Raw genomic sequence first — 22,198 nt, forward strand, 5'->3', positions numbered from 1 at the left:
TGTCCGTGCCCGACGTCTTTATCTGGAGGACGGCAGTGCCGGGTCGTCGAAGTCAGTCTCCCGTGTGGGTTAACTCACTCAACCCTGACACCGACTATATCCGTAGTATACTCGGGTTACTTTTACCCCATGCCTATTTATTACATTTATTTCTGAGATAAATTATAGGTGAAGTTTCAAAGCGAATATTTTCAGTTTTTACATGTTAATGGTAATTGAATTAAACTATCTATGCACATGCATGCTCATTTTTGATACACTTTTTCCAATGTTGAAAAGTAGCAAAAACCTCTAGGATTGAGTGAGTTAACCCTTACTAGTTAAATGCGATTGTCGGTCCCGGCGACATTTTTTTTTCAAATTTATCTGAAAATCCTGTTTTGTTCGGCTTCCCATGATGTGCTGTTCCAAATACACACTGAGATTGAATTATAGACTTGAATCGGGAATTTGTTCGTGTTTTACGGATGATCGGCATTTGTTATAAATTCTTAACCTTCTTTTGCTATGTTTGTATTTTGGCAATAGAATGTTGACTTGACTGTGACGGATCTTTGATGCTTTGGAGCGTGTTTTTTTCAACGATGTTGTAGCATCTAAGCCTAGAGATGTCGTGATTGTTTGGAAGCTTGTGCTTGGAGAGCTGTCTACTTTGTGTTCTGAAAACATACGTTTTAAAACGTTGGACACAAAACTCGTCCTTCAAATATCGACAGATTAAAATGACCCTCATCTTGTCAAATTAATCATCAAACCTGGGACTGACATCCTTGCAGTAGTTCATAATTCTATGAATTCTCAAGTTTGAGAGTTTTTGACTAGATGAGGTTTATTCTAATCGATTCAAATTGAACAACGAGTTTACTGGCCATCATTTTGAAAATGTATTGGGTATTTTCAGAGAATATCAGTTAAGTTATACGCCAGGCAGATGTCTTTTGATGCCTTTCGATGTCATCGAGACTTTTGGAGGTAGGGATTGCCATGTCCGTGGTGTATTCCAGCAATGGACCGCACAATGACAATGTGTTGTGTGCAACTGATTGTCTTTTCTTAGGAAAAGCTTTGAGGTTTAAGGAGGGAAATGTAATTATTGAGTTTGCCCTCAAAGCACTCGAGTTCAATCACCTCGAAACAATAATACTATTACTTAAAGATGAACCTGATAATATTGATGATGATGATGATGATGATAATGATAAAAAAAATAATAATGATGATGATAATAGTAAAAAATAATAATAATAATAATAATAATAATAATAATAATAATAATAATAATAATAATAATAATAATAATAATAATAATAATAATAATATAATAATAATAATAATAAAAAGAAGAAGAAGAAGAAGAAGAAGAAGAAGAAGAAGAAGAAGAATGATAATAGTAATAATAACAATAATATTTTTTATTCATCCCCAAAAAAGGAAACTTGTGTACAGAAACATGTGTTTTTAAAATATAGATTGTCATAAAAATAAAGATTAAATGTTGGACAGACAATTCATCCTTCAATTATCGATCGATTAAAATCACCCTTATCTTGTCTAATCTCTCAAAGCTGGGACTGACATCCTTGCAGTCATTCCTAACTCTATGAAGTCTCAATCAAATCTTCAGTCCTACTTGTTAAATTTGAGTTTTGATGAATCCTTCATCTATGATAGTGAGTTCGTGTCTTCAACTGACATAACCTAATATAGATAGTTCGAAGATGACGTCATTCAGGTCTTTGTTATTGATTTTTGCCATCAGCGTTTATGAGTAATGCTCACTGAACTGCATTAACCTGACTATAAACGTTCATGGATACACACAGATTTGTGTGTTGGTCCTTTATACTTCCGGATGACAATGTTATGAGCTTCTTAGCCAAGCGCATACTATCTATATCCTCATATTTTCGCTCAGCGTGACGCTTGTCAAATTCCCTTGGAGGCTTCGTATTCAAATTAGTGTACAGCATTCTCCCATAAAAATGTCAAGGCAGTTGCTCTCAGTACCTACTTTTTTTTTTCTCGAGATTCCTCCGTTTGTGGCAGCAGTTTTCTAATCCAATTGTTCATTTTAGTTTGTAACTCAATCTTCTCATCTATGTCATTGTGACAACATTCCATATTAATGTGATTGGTCCTTACCAGCCATTTTCAAGATTTTCTCCAAAACTTCACACCCATCTAGCACAAAATAGATTTTTTATCACTCAGACATAATAACAGTAAAATTCTGGCGACACGTAGTTTCAGTAACAAAACATAATATATCCTACAATACACTGTTAATTTTCTTTAAATTTTATGATGTATAAAAGACATTTGAATAAGAAAAAGATTGGTTGTATCGTAAAGAATGTCACGATTTTACTATAGTTGGTAAGGAGAGGGTTTAAAAAACAACAACAGTAAATTGAGCATTTATATAGCGCGATATCCACTAAATGTGTTCAAAACTCTTTACAAAGGTTCCCTGAAAGCAACACGTAACATATAAAACGAGACATGACGCCTGTTAAGCGATAATATTACAATTTTTCCTACAGAGATAACACTGTTAACGGCCAGATACTCATTTTACACTTGAGTACGGTGAGAGAATGTGAGGAAAGAGCCTTTTCCAAGGACTCAACTGTGCGCCGCGCTAGTCTCGAAACCAGGACCTTCGGATCCGAAAGCGAGTGTCATACCACTAGACCACATAGCCGCACGATTTGGATGCCAAAGTACTATGCCGGATTGTTTCTTTTGTAACATTTATTTTTTATTTATGCTTGAATCAGTGTAGGTATCGTCGAAGAAAAATAAAATAGAAAACGGTAGGGGGTGCCTGAAGCCGGTGATCGTAAAATACTAACGAAAGAGTGAAAATGGAAAGGCTTCGTATGGGAACAAAACAGACAATGGACTTTTCGGGTACAAACCCTTCGTCAGCACAACAATACACAAATACTGCAACCACTATTGAGTACAAACGATACAAGTTATTTTTCATTATATTTTATTTGTTTTCCACGTTTATTTGTGTATTGTGCTGACGAAGGGTTTGTACCCGAAACGTCCATTGTCTGTTTTGTTCCCATACGAAGCCTTTCCATTTTAACTCTTTCGTAAGTAAAAGTAAAATACTATTTTTAACCAGAATTTCACTGGTTATTGGGCAGTTTCATGTTCTTTATCATCTTTCGGCATAAATAGTTTGTGATAAATTGTTGTACCACCGTTATTGTGGAATAATATTAATATTATTGCGTCTCTTTCTCGTCTTGAATCAAACGAATATTAAATGCCGTAGCAAAGGCAGATTTGTAACGACTCGAAACCCGGATGTAGAAAAAGAAGTTGATCGAAGCATTAATGGAGTCAAATAAAAATCTTACAAAAAAGGTGATGAAAAACAAATTTTTGTTGATCCCATTGAAGCTGACATCGGGAAATACCATGACAGCAACGCCTGGTATGAATCCCATTAAATTACACACTAGAAATATTCCAGCAGTTGTGTTGATGAATTTTATAAGTTCTATGTCCTTTGACGCCATCTTGGTTGGGTCCGTAGATTTAGATGTCTGCTCTTCCTTAGCAAGTGTGCTCGGATCACTTGTGTTCTTTACCCTCCATTTCTTGACTTGTATGAGTTTGTGTGTCATTAGCAATGAATTTATAGAGAGAATGATCACGGCCAAACCAGGTGAAATTTGATTAGTAATGAGTTGGTGATAGTAGACTACGATCTGAGATAGAGGTGAGTCTAAAACGTAAGCTACTGTAGCGTTAAATATGGGCTCAAAAACCCAGACTAAGGTGGTATTAACGGCATACATTAATTGCACAGCTAGAAAGAAGACAAAGATCGATAGCACGACAATTGTCGTAAGTCTTGGTGTGAACATCAATTTTACTTTTAAAGGAAACAAAACACAGAGTGTTCTTATCAGAGATATGTAGACTGTTATCCACGTGCTCATGTTTTGTAGAGCAACGTGACCGTATCCGAACGGGATTGCAAACGCGTTGCATGTTAAATATTTGGCCAAGCCGTCCGTGTAAATAACAATGGTACACAGGGCGTGTGGAATCAACGTAGCACATGCGAGTAAATCACTGACTGATAAACATAGAAATCCAATGTTTGTGCTGTCATTCTTCACGCCTTGTTCTATAAACACCCGGATGTTGATGACGTTCGTGACCACGCCCATCACGTTCAGAATAAGCATAGCAAACCAGAGCGCCGGTTCTACGATGCTTCGAACTTGGTCACTTATTAGCGGCAAATCTTTGAATTCGTTATAATCAAAGAAAATTATGGATTGCGTTACAAAGTTTCCTGTAGAATTCATTTTGAGACCGATTTCACAGTTATACCCAATGTTTTGTGCGTAGATTCCTTCAAACCGTCAAAACATTACTCAGCCGTGCTCTGGAAACAAAGAAACATTTTTGTAAAATCTTGGCCATAAAACTAGACATTCATTACCATTTGTAAATGTTTCATTCTCGTCTTCTAAAAGTGTTAGTTATCCAGTGGCCGATGAAGAGACAGGTCAAAACACGAAATTCTTACTGGGTAAAGTAGTCGTAGGTGAAGGGAATCTTTATGCGAGACTTAGTAGGTACTCTGAAAATAAACCACACATTTCAAAAGTTTTGGCCAGAAAACTCTTCCTCCAAATCTCGACCAAATCCAATGACGACACTCAGCTTGTCCAAAACTCTCAAACTTCTCAGACGTCCTTTAATAATTCATTGAAGTCCCAGATTAAACTCGATAAGATGAGATGAGAGACATTTTAATCGATCGATACTTAAAGGACGAGTTTCCTGGCCTAAATTGTACTCACATGTTATTTCCGAGCAGGACAGATAAATAATAGTGTGACTGTTTTATAATAAAGATTTGAAAAAAGTATGTATAAAACAATTCCAGTCTAGGAGTACCTACGTATTTTTTTGGATTTTTTTTCTTGTATTTATTATTTCTTGCTTTGTCTGGTACTGTTTCATACATCATTTTTCAAATCTTTATTTTACGCCAGTGCTTGCTCCTAATGGTATCAATTTGACGATTTTTGTGCTGTGACGATCTGTTTTAAAGACGAATCGACGGCAACTCATGGAGATTTTTGTAATTGGAATAGTTTTATGATTAGACGTCCTTAAGTCAGAGGAAGTTAGTTTAGGGAGATCGAAGTTTGGATTCTATTATAGAGAATGTACAAAAATAAAATTGTAGAATTCAGATAGAGGACGTAAATTGTCTTAATCGTGTAACATAATTGGTGAGTTCATTGAGTTGGCTGTGATGTAAGTTTATCACTGATTGAATGATAAGAATGTGACTTACGTACTTTTCTTTCTATTGGGATCTTGAATTATAATCATCATAGAAAGATCCAAATCCCCTGATTCAAATATTCGACAATATGTCTTATGCCAAAGAAATCTATGGGGTAGAGAAACATAAACGTATTCCAAAAAGTCTTTGGAAGAATAACAAGTCGGGAGAGATGGATAATGGTTGTTTTGAGTGTCTTCACCTTTGGCATTAATTTATCATGATAACATAAAGGGGCCACAAGATTACCTTTGTTTGGAAATTTAAACGGTCGTAAAAATGACCCATCATCTCAAAACAGAAACATGTAGTATCAGAAATTGGAAAGTGATTTGAAAATCAGAATGTTAGAAAACATGAAATAAAATATGATTTGCATTTAAAGTAAATCGTGTTATTTCTGCCCCTTTTTCCTTCACATGTCCGATCTTCAAGAAATGATGTAGTTTTGTAGAAGCGTTTGTCTGGAGCCATGTTTTATCTCAGACTATTTATTAAAGTTAATTGTCCTAGCTGGGTATTACTGTTTCATTGCATTTTCTTTATCTAACCTGCCATTCTCATCTCTCATAATAACAATGACTGTATCTGTGCACAAATAACGATCGTTGATCATGTTTGACTGCTCGCAACGGTATGGAAATTATTTTGATGGTTTACGCATACTGTCGTTTGAATGAAGAACGCAGTCTATGCAATTTTGGCGATGTTGACATTATTCATTTTTCGTATTCACATTTTCTTTTCGCATTTTTCTATCTTACTCCGGTATCGATATCACCCCTTGAAGTGGGGCAGTAGTCTGTAAAGCATATACTTTTTTGCTATTTTCTATGTTGTGAATCACATTTTCTTTGATAAACACAACACAATACCTACATACTAGGTCCTAAATCAAAAGTGTCAATCTTTTCTGTCGATTTTCACTCATGAACACAGTAAATGAGCATATACTGTGTTTTTGATGAAAGGAGCCTATGCACCTGTGAGCAACATTTCATTCGTCATGCATTAAATTTGTTTTCAAATATGATAAAATCATAAGCTTTTCATCTGTCTGAACCGTTCACTACACATCTCAAGGAAATGAATAAAACCATTGGCTCAACTTTTCTAACATGACTAAACCTTTTACATTTTACATATATGAATTCCAATCCATCATATGTAGCCTATATGTGTCGAATACAAGTGGTGTTTTCTTTTATGAATAACAATGTGAAATTGAATGTAAGCTTCAATTTAATAGAATGAAAATAGTCATATTGTTATTTATTTCTTCGAGCTTCAAGCAGCACCATTTACATGTTCTTTTTTTACACGTTTTATTCATTTTGCTGCTATACAGAACGCACCTTAAATGAACGCGAACTTTTCTATAAAGGAGGCAAATTAGGTACGTCTTTTCATTTTCTTTCCTGCTTTTTGTGACATTGCATTTTTGGTGGTCGAAATTTTCAAATTCTTCATCTAATTAATCATAAAGCAGGTGAGTATTTATGTCATGAATTTCATGACTATGTTAACTGTGAAATAGCATACAATATATTTGATATTAATTTTAGGGAGGCCTTCCGAAAGCTCCTACATCACCAGTATTCTTTTTTTAAAAATATAATGTTATAGTGAGCTGAGCCGGTGTTACCAATACTTAGCTTCTATAACCAGGACAAATCATTCGTTTGGACAGAAAAATAAATAAAAACTTACCGCTTACCGTCAAAAGCAGTTTAGATTTGAAGATGCATTTGTTTTCTATCAAAAAAATTCGGTAATGGACAATCCTTGATGAATTTCAAAAGTTGTGTTGAAATTATATCCTAATTGTTTTCATGATTAATTCCTCGCGAAATCGTGTGGGCCCCGTTTCTGTTATCAAGGTTCCGCCTAGCCAGGCAGGGTTGCCAGATCATTTTTGAGTAAGAGACCAAACTAGCTATAGCAAGAAGCCAGATTCCTCGGCAGGAGCCCAAATACCACCAAACCCACCTTAGCCTCGCGAAAACTCTTTAGATTTGTTAAACAATTTAGATAGGATAAGGAAAATTCGTATATATAGAAGCATTAGCAAATGCAATCTGTGGCGTTAGCACGTGTTGCATTTAGATATTTAGATTGCCAAATAAAATAAGTTTTACCGGTACCACAGTAAAACGATATAACGGGGAAAGTCAGAGGAAGCCAAAAAGTTGGTTACAGGAGGCCAAGTGGCCAAACCATATTTTGGGAGGCCAAATGGCTTGGGAAAAGGCCAAATTTCTCAAATTTGGCCACCAGGAGGCCAAACTAGCAACCCTGGCCCCAGGTTTTTAAAAAAGTTTATTGGGAAAAAGATACGGAACAAAGTGTCCATAGATAGGTATGCAATTTGGTGTATTAGTGCAGTAAAAAGGCCTTTTTTTCTTTTATTCAATAAACTTGACTGCTGGTGGACCTTAGGCCTCTCTACAAGTCCAAGAAATAATACTCACTTTTTCTCTGCTCCAACGAAAATATCTACCCCCTACCGGTCTAATTATTTGTAGCAGACGACAAATTTCTCAAAACGGTCACGTGACACTGTAAAAACAACACAGAAAGTCCATGAAAGCTTATTTACGGCATTTCCTTTGAACCGTGTAAACAACAAAATTTCGTTTTCATTCGACTCAACGGGTCAGATTGGCCGGTATTTTTTAACGAACTAAAGTTCTGAAAAATCAAAATGTTTCTTAGAAAGGTGAAAGATGCTAGTTTTTGAAACAGAGGTAGGTTTTAAAAAAAATCTTTATATTTTACGTGAATGCATGCTCAAGGCGAGTTGGACGTGCAGCGGAGGTTGGTAGGCCAAAGGCCCACCTCTCTAGTAGGGGGTTTGGGAGGGGGGAAACTTTTTTTTAAATTGTGTCCTAGCAGACGACAAACTTAGATAATAATATAATTTCCCATGATGCCTTTTATCCATTCACATTGCCATTTGCCAATTGTAACGGTAGTACTTTGCCTATTAATCTCGATTCCTTACTTTTATCCAATCAAAACAAGCCAAAAAGAGAAACACGTCTTTTGTTTATGTTATTTGACGTGTAAAACACGATTTTTATCATACTGAGTTTTTAATATGAAAACAACTTACGGATGTAGTATAAAAACCACATGCCATTGCTATTTGCAGAGATACGTTGGTGAGAGAGTAAGGAGGTTGAATTATACATCTGAAGCTGTGTTAAAACCTACGTGAACTTCTCACAAGTGTGATAATGCAATGCTTATGGACCCGACGTTGTGATTGAAAAATCAAATTGAGATTCCGTGACAACTTTGAGCCCCTAAGCGTTGGGTTGTCTGACAGGTTACGACACATGGTATCTAATCTTTGTTTGTTTAATCATGTTTGCAAAAGCCTATAATAATATTGAATTGATTAAAAATTTTTTTTTTACCTCTCTACACCCTTATGCTGTAATATATATATATTGCCATTTTGAAAGCGTAAGTGCTTTAAACAGGATTAAACATTTTCTCATACTCTTTACAACAGATTTAAACGACATGGATGCAGATGAAGACAATGGTGCGACATTCAGTCACCCGAAACACACATCTCTCAAGGATTCCGATTATGAGGATACAATGCCGTTAGCTACACTCCAGAAAAAATATTCGCGCTACCAGCAACAATGAACCTTCTATGTCTCAATTTCCAGAATGTTGTACCTTTGTCCTGTGACAATGAGACTGGGAAAGTACATTAGAAGATTCAAGCTTGGAAAGTTCGGAGTCAGGCATTTTAAAGACAATGCATGGTCTGTTTGCGAACAGTGCAGCATTTATCTGTGCTGTGAGCATACAATTGAAGACATAGACACATGTATTGAACATGGGATAGATCTGAGACAAAAAAAAAGAATAGAAATGAAGAGTATGACAGAAAAGATGGAAAGAGGTAGTGGTGGCAGTAATAACAAAGAAACGAATAATCACACTCTGAAAACTGTAGAGAAAGAAGTAGTTGAAAGCTTGCTTGAATCAAATCCAACAGAGATGATTCTCCATTAAAATAGATGCGTAAAAGATAATAACTGGCTCGTGAGGAACTAAAATGGAAGAAAAATAGAAAGAATCCGAAAAGTTTGCTGTAAAGGAAGGACGTGGCAATGGGTGTAGGGGATCGGTTATGTGCAAAGATATATTTAGTCACAGTGATCAGGTCAAAATAAATGAGCATTATTTGGACATAGGTTATGCTAGAAGGAATGAGTTTATTGTCCAAAGTGTCATGAAAAAAGCAAAAACACCAGCACATACCAATACACTCTTATGACAAACGGAGACCGTAAACAAGTTTTTACATCTTTTTTTCTAGGAACACATGGCATGAATCCTAAAAATGACTGGGCTCGCTGCTGAATTCCCCATCAAAAGTGACTTTGCTGATGACCGTGGTAAGCAATCACATTTCAAATATGACCATCAAGATGTGATTAAACATAATATCGAAACATAAAACCCTACTCTCTCTCACTATCGTTCTGCTCATGCCCCATTCAGACGTTATCTTTCTTCTGACATCATCATGACCGAAATGTACAACGACTAGAAGACCAAAGGCATTACTGATATTACACACAGCACATTTTATAAATTTTTCAAACAGTTGAACATTTCAATGACAGTGTTAGGGCATGACGAATGTGAAATATGCGCCCTCCATGAAAATCACAAAGTTGATTGCTAATGCATTGAGGTTTGTAACATGGCTGAGTATGCAGAGCATAAAAAGCGATATCGAAACCTCGAAAGCAATATAAATTTGACTCAACGACACAACACTTAAGTGATGAAATCTACACATCTGTCAACCTTCAAAAGTGATCATGTTATCTCGCATGGTTGAGTTTAAAATTGCCATCTTCACGAGGAGACGGACAGTTTTTAATGAAACCTTTGCTGAGCTCGGTGCTGATAAAAGAGATGTTGCCCCTGTATGGCATGAAACAATATCGAGAGGACAGGATGAGGACATTGCATCCATTTTAATTAATATCAGCACGTCATGAGGGATAAGAGGAATGTTGTGTTCTGGATTGATGATTGCGGTGCACAAAATAAATAATTGGAGTTTGTTTACAATGTTTGTATACCTTGTCAATTCAGACAATATATGGGTGGAGGAAACTGAACTTAAGTATTTTGAAAAGGGACACACATACAAGTCAGCCGATACCAAACACAAACAAATTGAGTCTGAAATGAAGGCAATTGATAAGATATATGATTTCGCTGATTTTATGTCATGTGTCAAAAAGCGAAGTGTAAAATCATCGACATGGATATTTCTTGTTTCAATGAATGGAAATCTGGAATGAGTCCATACAGTCTAAAGAAATTGGGCAGGAAGCCAATTTTGAAGAATATTATAGTCAACATAGTTTTCACCAAGGGGACAGGAAAGATGAAGTATCGCAACACATTTGAGGACGATTGTGTTTCTATTGACTTCCTAAAACCATCCTTCGAACTTAAGAAAGAGCCCAGAAAATCGAAAGTGCGAAGAATTTGACAATTTATACAAGCAAAGGAAGGACGAAATTATCAAGAATATGATACCACTCTGGAAAATGTGCCGGGTAAAAAGTCGAAAGATCTAGCCAAAGCGTACGAAAAACGGGCGTCTCATTAGAGTTGATGATTTTATTATACAGTTAAAGACGCCTCCAAAATGCCTTGTTAATTGTGACAAATTAATGGTTAATCTTGTTGCCTTTACGTTTATGATTGTTTTTCGTTGACTTCTAATATATTGACATACATTGATCCATAATGTCAAATCAAAGAAAAGCTCGCCAGCAAAATTAAATTTCAAATAGAATCATTTTGAAAAATTCCATTTTCGTGTACAAATGAAATTTTCATATTTGATTTGTTTAACTTTAGGCTGGGACATAAAATGGAAAATTACCTTTCAAAACAAACCCTAAACCAATAAGATATATCAAAATTTCTTACTTCGATGTAACAGTAGTAAAATCATTACACTATTGTGTATTTCAATTTATCTTAGAATGGTGTTATACAGTCTTCAAGGACAAAACTGGTGGATTATAACCCGTTACTTAGATGCTCCTGAGTAAAGTAATGGCGGGGAATTTTCTTGATCGAAGAACATCTTTCTTGCACAAGTTGGTGTCACACAAAAGTCTCTCGGCGCACCTTCCTATCACTATCAACCAAGACATCTCGAATTATCATAAAATTGGACAAATAAAGGATACTTTTACTCCAAGAATATGCTAGGTTTTTGGTGAAAACAGTACTTAATTCCTAAGTCACAGCATTTTCCACTTACTGTGTTCTTCATTAAAATGTATATAATGAGTTGTCGATAAATATTTTTTTAAAAACATATGTCTTCAAGTTAAGGTGGTGAATATTAAATTAGTTGAATACGGTAGTGGCCAGAAAATTCTTCTTCTTCTTCTAGGTTCCATGCCTGGTCCAGGCTTCGGATACTGCATGAATTATCTCTCTCCATTCCTCCCTGTCTCTTGCTTTTTCAAACAGCTCTTGGATTGTCAGGTTGGTGAAGCCCTTCAGTTGGTCTATGAGTGTTTTTCTTTGTCTCCCCCGGGCGCGTTTACCAGGTATTTTTCCACAACTTGCCAGGTATTCATTCTTATCTTTCCTTACTATGTGTCCGAAAAAGGATAGTTGTCGATCCACTATTAAGGGCATTAGTTTCCTTTGTTGGTATGTTTGTTTTAGCACTTCTTCGTTCGTTTTGTGTGCGGTATACGATATTCTCTGCATCCTTCTCAAGCACCACATTTCAAAAGCTTCAATGTTCTTTTGTGTTTCTGCATTTGTAGTCCAGCTTTCGCATCCGTAGAACAAGATTGGCCACACGTAGCACTTCAAGACTCGGAATCTAATCCCGAACGACATCTGTTTGTTTTTCAAAATGTTTCCCAGGTCCATGAAGGCCTGTTTGGCTTGAGTTATTCTTGCTCGTATGTCTCGGTTACATCTTCCATCTGTTGTCACTATTGAACCTAGGTATTTAAAACTTTCTACGTTGGTAAGCTGCTCGCCGTGAATCGTTATATTGCAGGTGTTGTTGTTTTCGGGGTTTTTCTGTATTACCATGCATTCTGTTTTGGTGATATTCACTTCCATTCCCTTGGCTTCACTATCTACTACCACTTTGTCAACAATCTTTTGAAGTTGGATTTCTGATGTTGCAATGAGTACCGTATCGTCTGCGTATCTTATATTATTCATGTTGTGACCTCCTACTTTTATTCCCTCCATATTATTTATGCCCCTCATGATTGATTCTTGGTATAGATTAAACAGATCTGGTGAGGCAACACACCCTTGACGGACTCCTTTCTTAATAGGAATGGAATTTCCTGTAGAGTTTCCGATTTTGATAGATGCCTGCTGGGTGTAGTATAATGTTTGCATGAGTCTGAGGTCTTTCTCATCAGCGCCAATGGAGTGCAGTTGTTTTAGTATTTCTTCGTGGCGTACTCTATCAAAAGCTTTTTTGTAGTCGACAAAACAGAGGTATAGTGGGGTCTGAACCTGTATAGCTCTTTCACTTAAAACACGGAGGAGGTATATTGCGTTCCTTGTCCCTCTGTCAGGTTGGAATCCATATTGTTCTTCTGCGATTTCGGGGTTAATCTTATTCCTTAGCCTGTTGATAATTATACGCAACAGTATTTTGTTGATGTGACTTATTAAACTTATAGTTCTAAAATTTTCGCATCTGACTGCACCTGCTTTCTTTGGTATTGCTATGAAAATAGAGTTACAGAGATCTTCTGGAATTTTCCCAGTATTGTATATATTGTTGAATAATATGTGAAGTTCATCAATTGCTAGATCTCCTAGGCTTTTTAATACCTCTACAGATATTTCATCAGGGCCTGTTGCTTTACCATCCTTCATTCGTTCCATGGCATGTTCAATTTCACTTTTGGTGATGTTTGGTCCGCTTAATGGTTCTTTGAATTTCAGTGGTGGTTCATTTCTATTTGGATCATTGTACAGTTCGCCTATGTATTCTACCCATCGGCTTTCTATATGTTGTTCTTCAAATAGCAGTTCCCCTTGTTTGTTTTGGATACAACTTCCTGCTGCTTTGCTTTTCTTTTTCCCTGATAGTTCTTTTATTCTTTGGTGAGCTTGTTGGGGGTTGGGTTTGTATTCTCTTTCGATTTCGCAGCATTTCCAGTCTAGATAGTTCTCGTGTGCCTTGATGCATTTGGATTTAATGTGGTTGTTCAATGTTTGGTATTCTGCAGACCCTCTGTTGCATTTTCGTCTTTCTTCAAATAGGTTTAGAATTTCATTTGTCATCCATTCCTTTTTGCTGTTTGTTTGAGCTATTGGTAAATGCTTTTCTGTAGTTGCTTTGACACACTTTTGGATATATCAAATTGTTTTTCACATTTTTCGTTATCAGGTTCACTTTGGCTTTGTATCATGAGTGCATTTTCAAATTCTTCTCTCATTTTTGTTTGTATGCCATTGTCTTTGCATAACCTGTAATCCCTCTTTATTCTACCAGCTGTTCTCTGAATAGCTTTAAACTTTATCCTTACTGTACAAACAACTGGGACATGGTCACTGTCTACATCGGCGCCTGGGTAGGTTTTGCAATTTAATATGCCATTTCTGAATCTTGATGATACTGCTATAAAATCTATCTGGTTCCTTGCTCTGTCCCCTGGTGATTGCCATGTCCAGGTTCTTCTTGGGTGTTGTTGAAACCAGGTGTTTGAAATAATTAATTTATTTGTTCTACACCAATCTGGCCAGATGTTTCCTCGTTCATTTCTGTCTCCGAGTCCATGTGGTCCGATTATGTCACCATCTCTGCCTCTGCCAATCTTAGCATTTAGGTCCCCCATTACCATAAGGACTTCTTGTGATTTACACATTCGTTTTGCTTTGTCTAGTGAATGGTAAAACTCTGTCATATCTGCATCTGTCGCCTCTTCTGTTGGTGCATAAACTTGAATAATATTGGTGTCAACTACAGGTCCTCTTAGCTTAACCAGCAAAACTCTGTCTGAGATTGCTACGTGCCCTTTGTAAAATTTGGTTGATTTTTGGTCTAAGATCATCCCTACTCCTTTTTGGAAAGAGGTTCCACCACTCCATATGATCTTATATGTCATGTTGTTTTCTTGTTTTGACATGGTTCCCTGCTCTTTCCATCTCATCTCTGCCAGGCCAAGAATATTTATTTGGAGCCGTTTCATTTCTTTTAGAATGTTGTTTAGTTTTCCTTTTTGGGCACAGGTCCTGACATTCCATGTCCCAATTTTGGTTTTGTCACATTTGTTAAATTTATTTCGCCTAGTAACTGGCTGACGGTTCGGTGTGACCTGACGAACATCACGCTCCCAACCGAGCGAGGCAGCAGTCTTCCGTGAAAACATGCTCCCCTTTACGCTGTCACCGTTTAACTTTTTGGACTTATTCATGCAGTTAACTCGGCAAAGTTACAAGAATGGTTTGCCATTGCCTATTCTTGTCGCCCTCTGCAGTTGGCCAGCTTGACCTGTTACCGTTCGACACCACGAGGAGGTTGCAGTAGGGCTTGATGATGATCTATCTTTGCAGACTTGGCATCATCCATTTGTCGAACAGGGAATATAAACATCCAAAAGATCTATCATTTAGTATCGAAAACAAAATTGAATTTTGACGTGTCCTGCGAATCAGAGCACAAAACAGATTTTTTCCGATTTCTGAGAATTTTACTTTTTGTATAAAGGCCTACTGTGTTTTTCACACGGTAGTATATCAAAGACCGACCGTGCTCTGAACACTATATAATATAGCTGTATATTTGTATTTTTAAAATTCCATACTTTACGTGTTTTTTTTTATTTGTTTTTTTTTTTTTTTTTGCTACACAGCCTATACTTATATCGTGATAAGATAATATAATGAGAATAAAATACTCTATTTTGTCATATTAAATCAATAAATACAAAATAATAGATAAATAGTTTATCATTCATCCGTATTCATGAAGTCCCATCTTTATCATAATGTTATTTTCATTTGCATCATTTGATGAATTAGTCTAACCGCCGTGCCCTAACATAAACAACCTTTTGACATTTTAGAAACAAACCTCTTTTTTTCAATTATCGATTAAATATTATTATTTTCAACTTTCCGAAAAATCTAAAACACTAAATTTACTAATTGTAAACTGTAAGAGTTAAGAGATCTATCGTGTAATCTGTTTGACAAAATGAGATTCAATAGAATTCACAGCAGATATTATTATTTGTAATCAAAAGATATTGGTCTCAATAAAAAAAGATTTTTGTGAGTGTAGGAAGGTCTAGTATTCCATTAGTCCCAATTGATAAACCATAAATGGATAAAATACAAACTGTGTAATATTGATATTATCATTAGTCTGACTATCGTCAAAACTACTTATACTTATACTATACCCTATAGCATTGCAGTGTTCTTGGGGGAAAAAGATATTTTAAAGTTTGGGTCAGAAGAGACTTCCTTCAAATATCGATCTATCAAAATAGCCCTAATCTTTTCAATTTCACGAACCCAAGATTTTCTTGAGTCTTTCTTGAAGTCCCAGGTTTGAGAGTTCCCAACAACACGAGGTTTATTTTATTTGATCGTAATTTGAAGGACGATGTTTCTGGCCAAAACTTTTAAATTGTGTTTTTTCAGGGAAGAAAAAATAGGCAATCATTATTGTCAATATTTGTATTTGGAGTCTGACTCAATTTCCCCACTGAAATAACACGGGTTTTAAATTCAAATAAGTAGAGAATTAAAGATGATTTTCGAACGCGAAATTACCTAAAAATTGATTTATTTTACCATTAGTTGTAACTACAATTGATAGAATTGACAAAGTTGTTAAATATGGATTGTTGAAAATTAGAGATATTGGTAGCTTGTTTCAAATGGGCAGGAAATTACAAAATTATGTTGTGGCAATTGGAAACACTTGTAGTTGTTTATCTACGCGAGGAGAGACTCAATAAAATACATTCTATGAAATTACAATACAGGAAATAATGCTTTCGCGTTTTGGTATAAAAATTGATTTTTAGATTCACAAAAATGTGCTTTGATGGATTGGAATGGATTAGATAGGATTGGATTGGATATTGATTGGTGACATCTTGCTAAACTCGCATGGCCAAATATATATTATAAGTTATTACAAATGACAGCATCAGTTTGTACCTACTGAATGACGCGAACAGCATTGCCTTATTCTTGATCAACTTTTTTTAAAAATTCGGTCAGAAATCATTTACATAGATTTCAAATAAAGACATTTCCACCCGACGGGCTCAGAGATTACAATCTTTTCGTTTTCCAAAAATAAAAAAAACAAAAAAACGATTATACTATTGCATAATGTTAAAAATCTTACCCTTTATAAAAAATATTAAATTGCAGATTAATATTTTTTTCTCTCACATAGTCTATCTATCCCGTTTTGAATTTATCTTTAAAAAAAAAAAAGAAAGAAAGAAAGAATTTGACGCGAAATGATATCCTGACTCTAGGTGCACATAATAGGAGGTCTGATAGCCGAGCAAATTTATGGGCTTGTTTTAACACTGTTGTAGTGGACAATATTTACGTTGGTTTGAGAGTATTAACATTACAACAATGGCCCATGAAAATTTAGGTTATCAGACCTGCAAATAAGTACATGTCGCCTGATCACATTGATATTTCTAAATGTCAAATCATTAAATTCGAGATATAATCATTGTAAAAACAAAGCATTGTGAAATGAAATATCATAGGTTACTCAGTGGCTATGGAAACGTGTTCGAAATTCCAAACCCAGGTCTGGGTACACAAAGTTACAGGTCTGATAACCGAACGCTATAGGGAATATAAGTCGTGATGTCTCACCCTCTACGTTTCCGGTTCCAAAATCCATGGGAATGTGTATATATAACCAGTTCTTCGGAGGTTAATAATGAATAGATTGCATATTGAATCATAAGGTGGCATAATTATTTAGTAGCAGGATGTGTACAGGCAGATTCTAAGAATTACGGGACGTAAAAGAGCAAGGATATATGATCTTTTTTAACTACCAGCATATATTTAAAAATTATTTTTTTTAATTTTAAAAATGGAGCTTTTATTTAGCGCAATATCCACTAAATGTGCTCAAAGCGCTTTACAAGGGGTCCCTGGTCAACAGCAACATTTAACATGTAGGACGGGACATAACGCCTGTTAGGCGATATTACAATTTTTCGGACAACGACAACGCTGTTAACGGCCAGGTACTCATTTTACACCTGAGTACGGTGAGAGAATGTGAGTAAAGAGCCTTTTACAAGGACTCAACTATGCACCGAGCGTGAGGCTCGAACCCAGGACCTTCCGATCCGAAAGCGAGTGTCATACCACTAGACCACATAGCCGCACTTAGACTAGAAAGTATTATGCCATCACGCTGAAACCAGAAGATCATTTACACTAGGCAGGTATTCAGTCCTCCGGAAGAGTGATTTTACACTTCCATTGAGATTGTTAACATCACACTTTTATTCCCTATTTGAGTTCGTTTTAATGGATGGTATTTGTGCGTCGGTTTGAGAGTATTTTCATTACAACAACGAGCCCACAACAATTTTGGTTATCAGACCTGTATATATGTACACATTGGTTGGAGTTCAAAGAACTTATATTAATATAAATGACTCTCACCTTGATATTTTCTCACAAATAAATGTTTATTTAGGGGGTCCCGATAGCTCAGTTGGTAGAGCACTCGCTTCACACGCAAAGGGACCAAGATCGATTCCTGGTGCAGTCGAGATTTTTTCTGACACCAATGACCCCACCCAGCAGTGAATGGGTTCGTTTCACGCTATGGAAACCGGGATAAACTCGGGCTCCATGAGCCAAAAGGCTCTGAATGAATACTTACTTTTTCTTTACCTATGTCTAAATCGTCTATATTAGGTCACAAGAAATCCAATCCAAAAGAACCTTAAGAGACAAGAGCAAAGGTTTGCCGAGGCGTCATATTCTCAATTGCCTTGTAAATGTTTGCTTCGGTCCCTAAAGATAATATAGATCTACAGACATTTTACTGGTATTCTTTCACAATAATTATGATTTCTAAATCTTTAATCTTTCTGCACTGAGCATCCTGAAGCTGAGAAAGAAAAAAATAGAAGGAAAACTACTGATAAAGACATGAGAACAAAAGGGTTTCGGAATAAGATTGTTTTGTTCAGAGGCTTTTTATGTCTTTTGTTTTATTCAATAGGGAATGAGATTAGCGGAAGAGTAGCGTCCTTTGATTGGACGTCACCCATAGTCTGTGACGTCACTGGCGGAAAAGTTATTAGAGAGAGAACGTCATGCTGGTTGTGCGCATGCGTCTCTCGCGGAAGGTCATGAAAAACGTGTGCGGAGGATCGTAAATATCATTTATTTTTCTGCCCTGAAATAAATAACAATGTGAAATTGAATGTAAGCTTCAATTTGATTACGAATACATATTAAATAAACGTTTCGGGTTTCCCCTTTATCAACAAATCAGGATGAATTAAAACACTACAAATGAATGAGATAATGTGGTAGTGGCGTTGTTAAGATGAATAAACAAAACATTGATGGGCAGGAAATTGTATGCTCCTTTGTAAGGAACTCACTCACTCTCACTCTATCCCATGACCGGTTGGTCGTCGGGGGGACTCTCGGGATGCCTTCCTCATTAGATTGTTCCACGTCAATCCTGTCCAATCTTTAATGTTATCCTGCCACACTTTCCTCTCTCTCTCTCTCTCTCTTCCTCTTGTTCGGCAGCCTTCTACTGTGCCCTGCAATATTGTCTTGCATAAGCTTTCGTGTCATACGAGGTGACCAAACCAAGACAATTTCCTTCTCTTTACCATTGCAAGTAGTGGTTCTTGCCTTCCTGCCAGTTCTTTTACTTCGTCCAGAACACTTACATTGGTCATATGTTCCAAATATGATATTTTTAATAGTTTTCGGTTGCCTTTGAGTTGGAATGCGCGAACTCTCCTTTCTGTGTCAGCATTCATGGTCCAGGCCTCGCAACCATAGAGGAGTACAGACAGTACCAGAGATCTAAATAGTTTAAGCTTTGTCTTGAAGTTAATGTTGCTTTTCCAGATTCTATTTAGTCTTGCCATTGCTGCAGGAGCCATGCCCAGTCTAGCTTTTATTTCAGACGTGCTTGTTCCATCATCAATGAGCAGCACTCCAAGGTATGTGAAGGATGTCACCTCTTGAAGAGTTTCACCATTCACGACACCTTGTGTTCTAGTATTGTCTTGGCTGTTCACTAGGATTTGGGATTTGGAAGTATTGATCTCCATGCCATATTTTGATGCCGCTTGGTGTAAATGGTCAGTAAGTTCTTGCAACTCTTGTTCACTGTGGACAATAAGGTCTAATATCATCTGCAAACCGCATAATTGTCTGCCACCTATAGAACAGTATAATTAGGTGCCCCAAACGTAAACAAAGGTCGAGAAGCACATGGCAAACCACATGTTCCTGTCTTGACAGCTCACGTTCCAATGTAAATTATAGAAAAAAATAATCTTTAAAATTTGGCTGTTAGGTGGCAAAAGAAACACATATTCATAAATACTCGATCATGCATCAAATAATGTCTAGATATGGATATTTTATGGAACAAAAGGTAAAATTTATCAAAAGTTACAGTCTATCTATTTTTAGACCAGAGCAAATTATTGCGCTGGTGTCAGGGCCTTCTAAAAATAGTATCGGCCTGTCCAACCGAATTGCGCGAGTTCTCTGCTGGGCTTAAAATTTAAAACCCCGCGACCTATTTGATTGTCAATAAAGTTTGTGTGTACACATTACACACCACAGTTACGCTGGATTACCTGTTGATACAATGAATTTATCGCGTCGTTTGTTATTATTTCTGTTCATGGATATATATTCATTGTGATTGCCAATCCCACCATGATGTTTGTTGTATGTATTTTTAAAATCTAATTTAGCAATTGAAAAATAATTTAAAGGTAATTTAAAAACTATAGTGTCATCTAAGCCATCATCTGCCGTCGAGCGAAACCTTGAACTGTTGCCTTGAGTCAAAACAAAACCGGATGATCTTGTACTTGTACACATCAAAATGAAATTGTCATTGATAGTCTATTCAGTGATGCCAAAACTCCGGTTTCACCTGAAAAAAACTCTGGTCTGGAGCAAAAAATTCCGGGTTCCGGGCAACTGCCGTCAAATTCCGGTGAGGTCATATTCTTCCAAGGACACCCCCCCCCCCCCCTTCCAACCACCACATCATCATCACTGCCACTAGAATTATAACCATCATCACTACCACTACTACTGCAACCACCACCACATCATCATCATCACTACCACTACTACTACAACCACCACCACATCATCATCACTAACACTACCACAACTACCATCACTATTACAACCACCACCACCACATCATCATCACTACTACAACCACCACCACCACATCATCATCACTACCTCTACTACTACAACCACGACACCACATTATCACTACCACTACTACTACCCCACCACCGCCACATCATCATCACTACCACTACTACTACAATCACCACCACCACATCATCATCACTACCACTACTACTACAACTACCACCACCACTACATCATCATCACTGCAACTACCACTAATATTACAACCACCACTAGCACATCATCATCACTACCACTACTACTACAACCACCACCACCACATCATCACTACCACTACTACTACCCCACCACCGCCACATCATCATCACTACCACTACTACTACAATCACCACCACCACATCATCATCACTACCACTACTACTACAACTACCACCACCACTACATCATCATCACTGCAACAACCACTACTATTACAACCACCACTAGCACATCATCATCACTACCACTACTACTACAACCACCACCACCACATCATCACTACCACTACTACTACAACCACCACCACCACATCATTACCACTACTACTACAACCATCACCACCACATCATCATTACCACTACTACTACAAGCACCACCACCACATCATCATTACAACTACTACTACAACCACTACCACCACATCATTACTAACACTACTACTACAACCACTACCACCACATCATCACTACCACTACTACTACAACCACCACATCATCATCACTACCGCATCATCACTACCACCACTACTACAACCACCACCTCATCTTCATCACTACCACCACCACCACATCATCATCACTACCACTGCTACTACAACCACCACCACCACCACATCATCATTACTACCACTACTACTACAACAACAACCACTATCACATCTTCATCATCACTACCACTATTTCTACAACCACCAACACCACATCATCCTCACTACCACCAATACTACAATCTCTACCATTTGATATTGATGCTTTTCTTCATTTGAAATAAGGAAACTTTGGGATTGTATTTGGCAATGTGTTTATGTATCATAGTATAATTCTAATCAGTTATCTATTTAGAACTATACAATATGTAAACACAATGCCAAATACCATTCCACTTTCTTTTTCTTGTGTGCGGAAATTCCTCTTTCGGCATTGAAATTCCTACTAGTGGTGTCTGAAACTCCTGTGAGCCAAATTTAAAATTGGCGTCTCTCTCTATTTATCTTAATTCTTTAAAAAAGCTCACCTCTCAATCAACATCAACATCATCTTGCTAGAAATTGTAAGTTACCATATTTAACACCATCAATACAATTCTCCTTCTCATCTCCTCCTTTTCATCAACCTCCATCCCCTTCACCTCATCACCATCATC

At 36.8% G+C, this 22,198-nt stretch overlaps 1 protein-coding gene across 4 annotated transcripts; it reads right to left on the reverse strand.

Moving 5' to 3' along the window:
• Nucleotides 1–1,422: 1,422 nt before the first annotated feature.
• LOC144971532 (uncharacterized) lies at nt 1,423–16,950 on the reverse strand. Of its 4 annotated transcripts, XM_078912553.1 has the most exons (3): nt 15,095–16,950; nt 11,324–11,537; nt 1,423–4,420 (listed from the first exon to the last, which is right to left on the reverse strand). In XM_078912553.1, exon 3 carries the CDS (start codon nt 4,338–4,340, stop codon nt 3,243–3,245), a length of 1,098 nt encoding a protein of 365 aa, XP_078768679.1. In that variant the 5' UTR covers nt 4,341–4,420; nt 11,324–11,537; nt 15,095–16,950; the 3' UTR covers nt 1,423–3,242. The 4 variants fall into 4 exon arrangements, with proteins under 4 accessions (XP_078768679.1, XP_078768675.1, XP_078768666.1 ...); XM_078912549.1 differs by lacking the exon at nt 11,324–11,537 and having other exon boundaries at nt 1,423–4,618; XM_078912540.1 differs by lacking the exon at nt 11,324–11,537 and having other exon boundaries at nt 15,095–16,949.
• Between the last annotated feature and the right edge of the window lie 5,248 nt (nt 16,951–22,198).

This window comes from Berghia stephanieae, chromosome 1, assembly GCF_034508935.2.
Source record: "Berghia stephanieae isolate SIO BIC M18660-M18661 chromosome 1, UCSD_Bste_1.3, whole genome shotgun sequence".
Taxonomy (NCBI): domain Eukaryota; kingdom Metazoa; phylum Mollusca; class Gastropoda; order Nudibranchia; family Aeolidiidae; genus Berghia; species Berghia stephanieae.

Coding starts and splice junctions, on each gene's coding strand:
- LOC144971532 (XM_078912549.1), bottom strand. CDS start 4,340: ATGAATTCTACAGGAAACTTTGTAACGCAATCCATAATTTTCTTTGAT.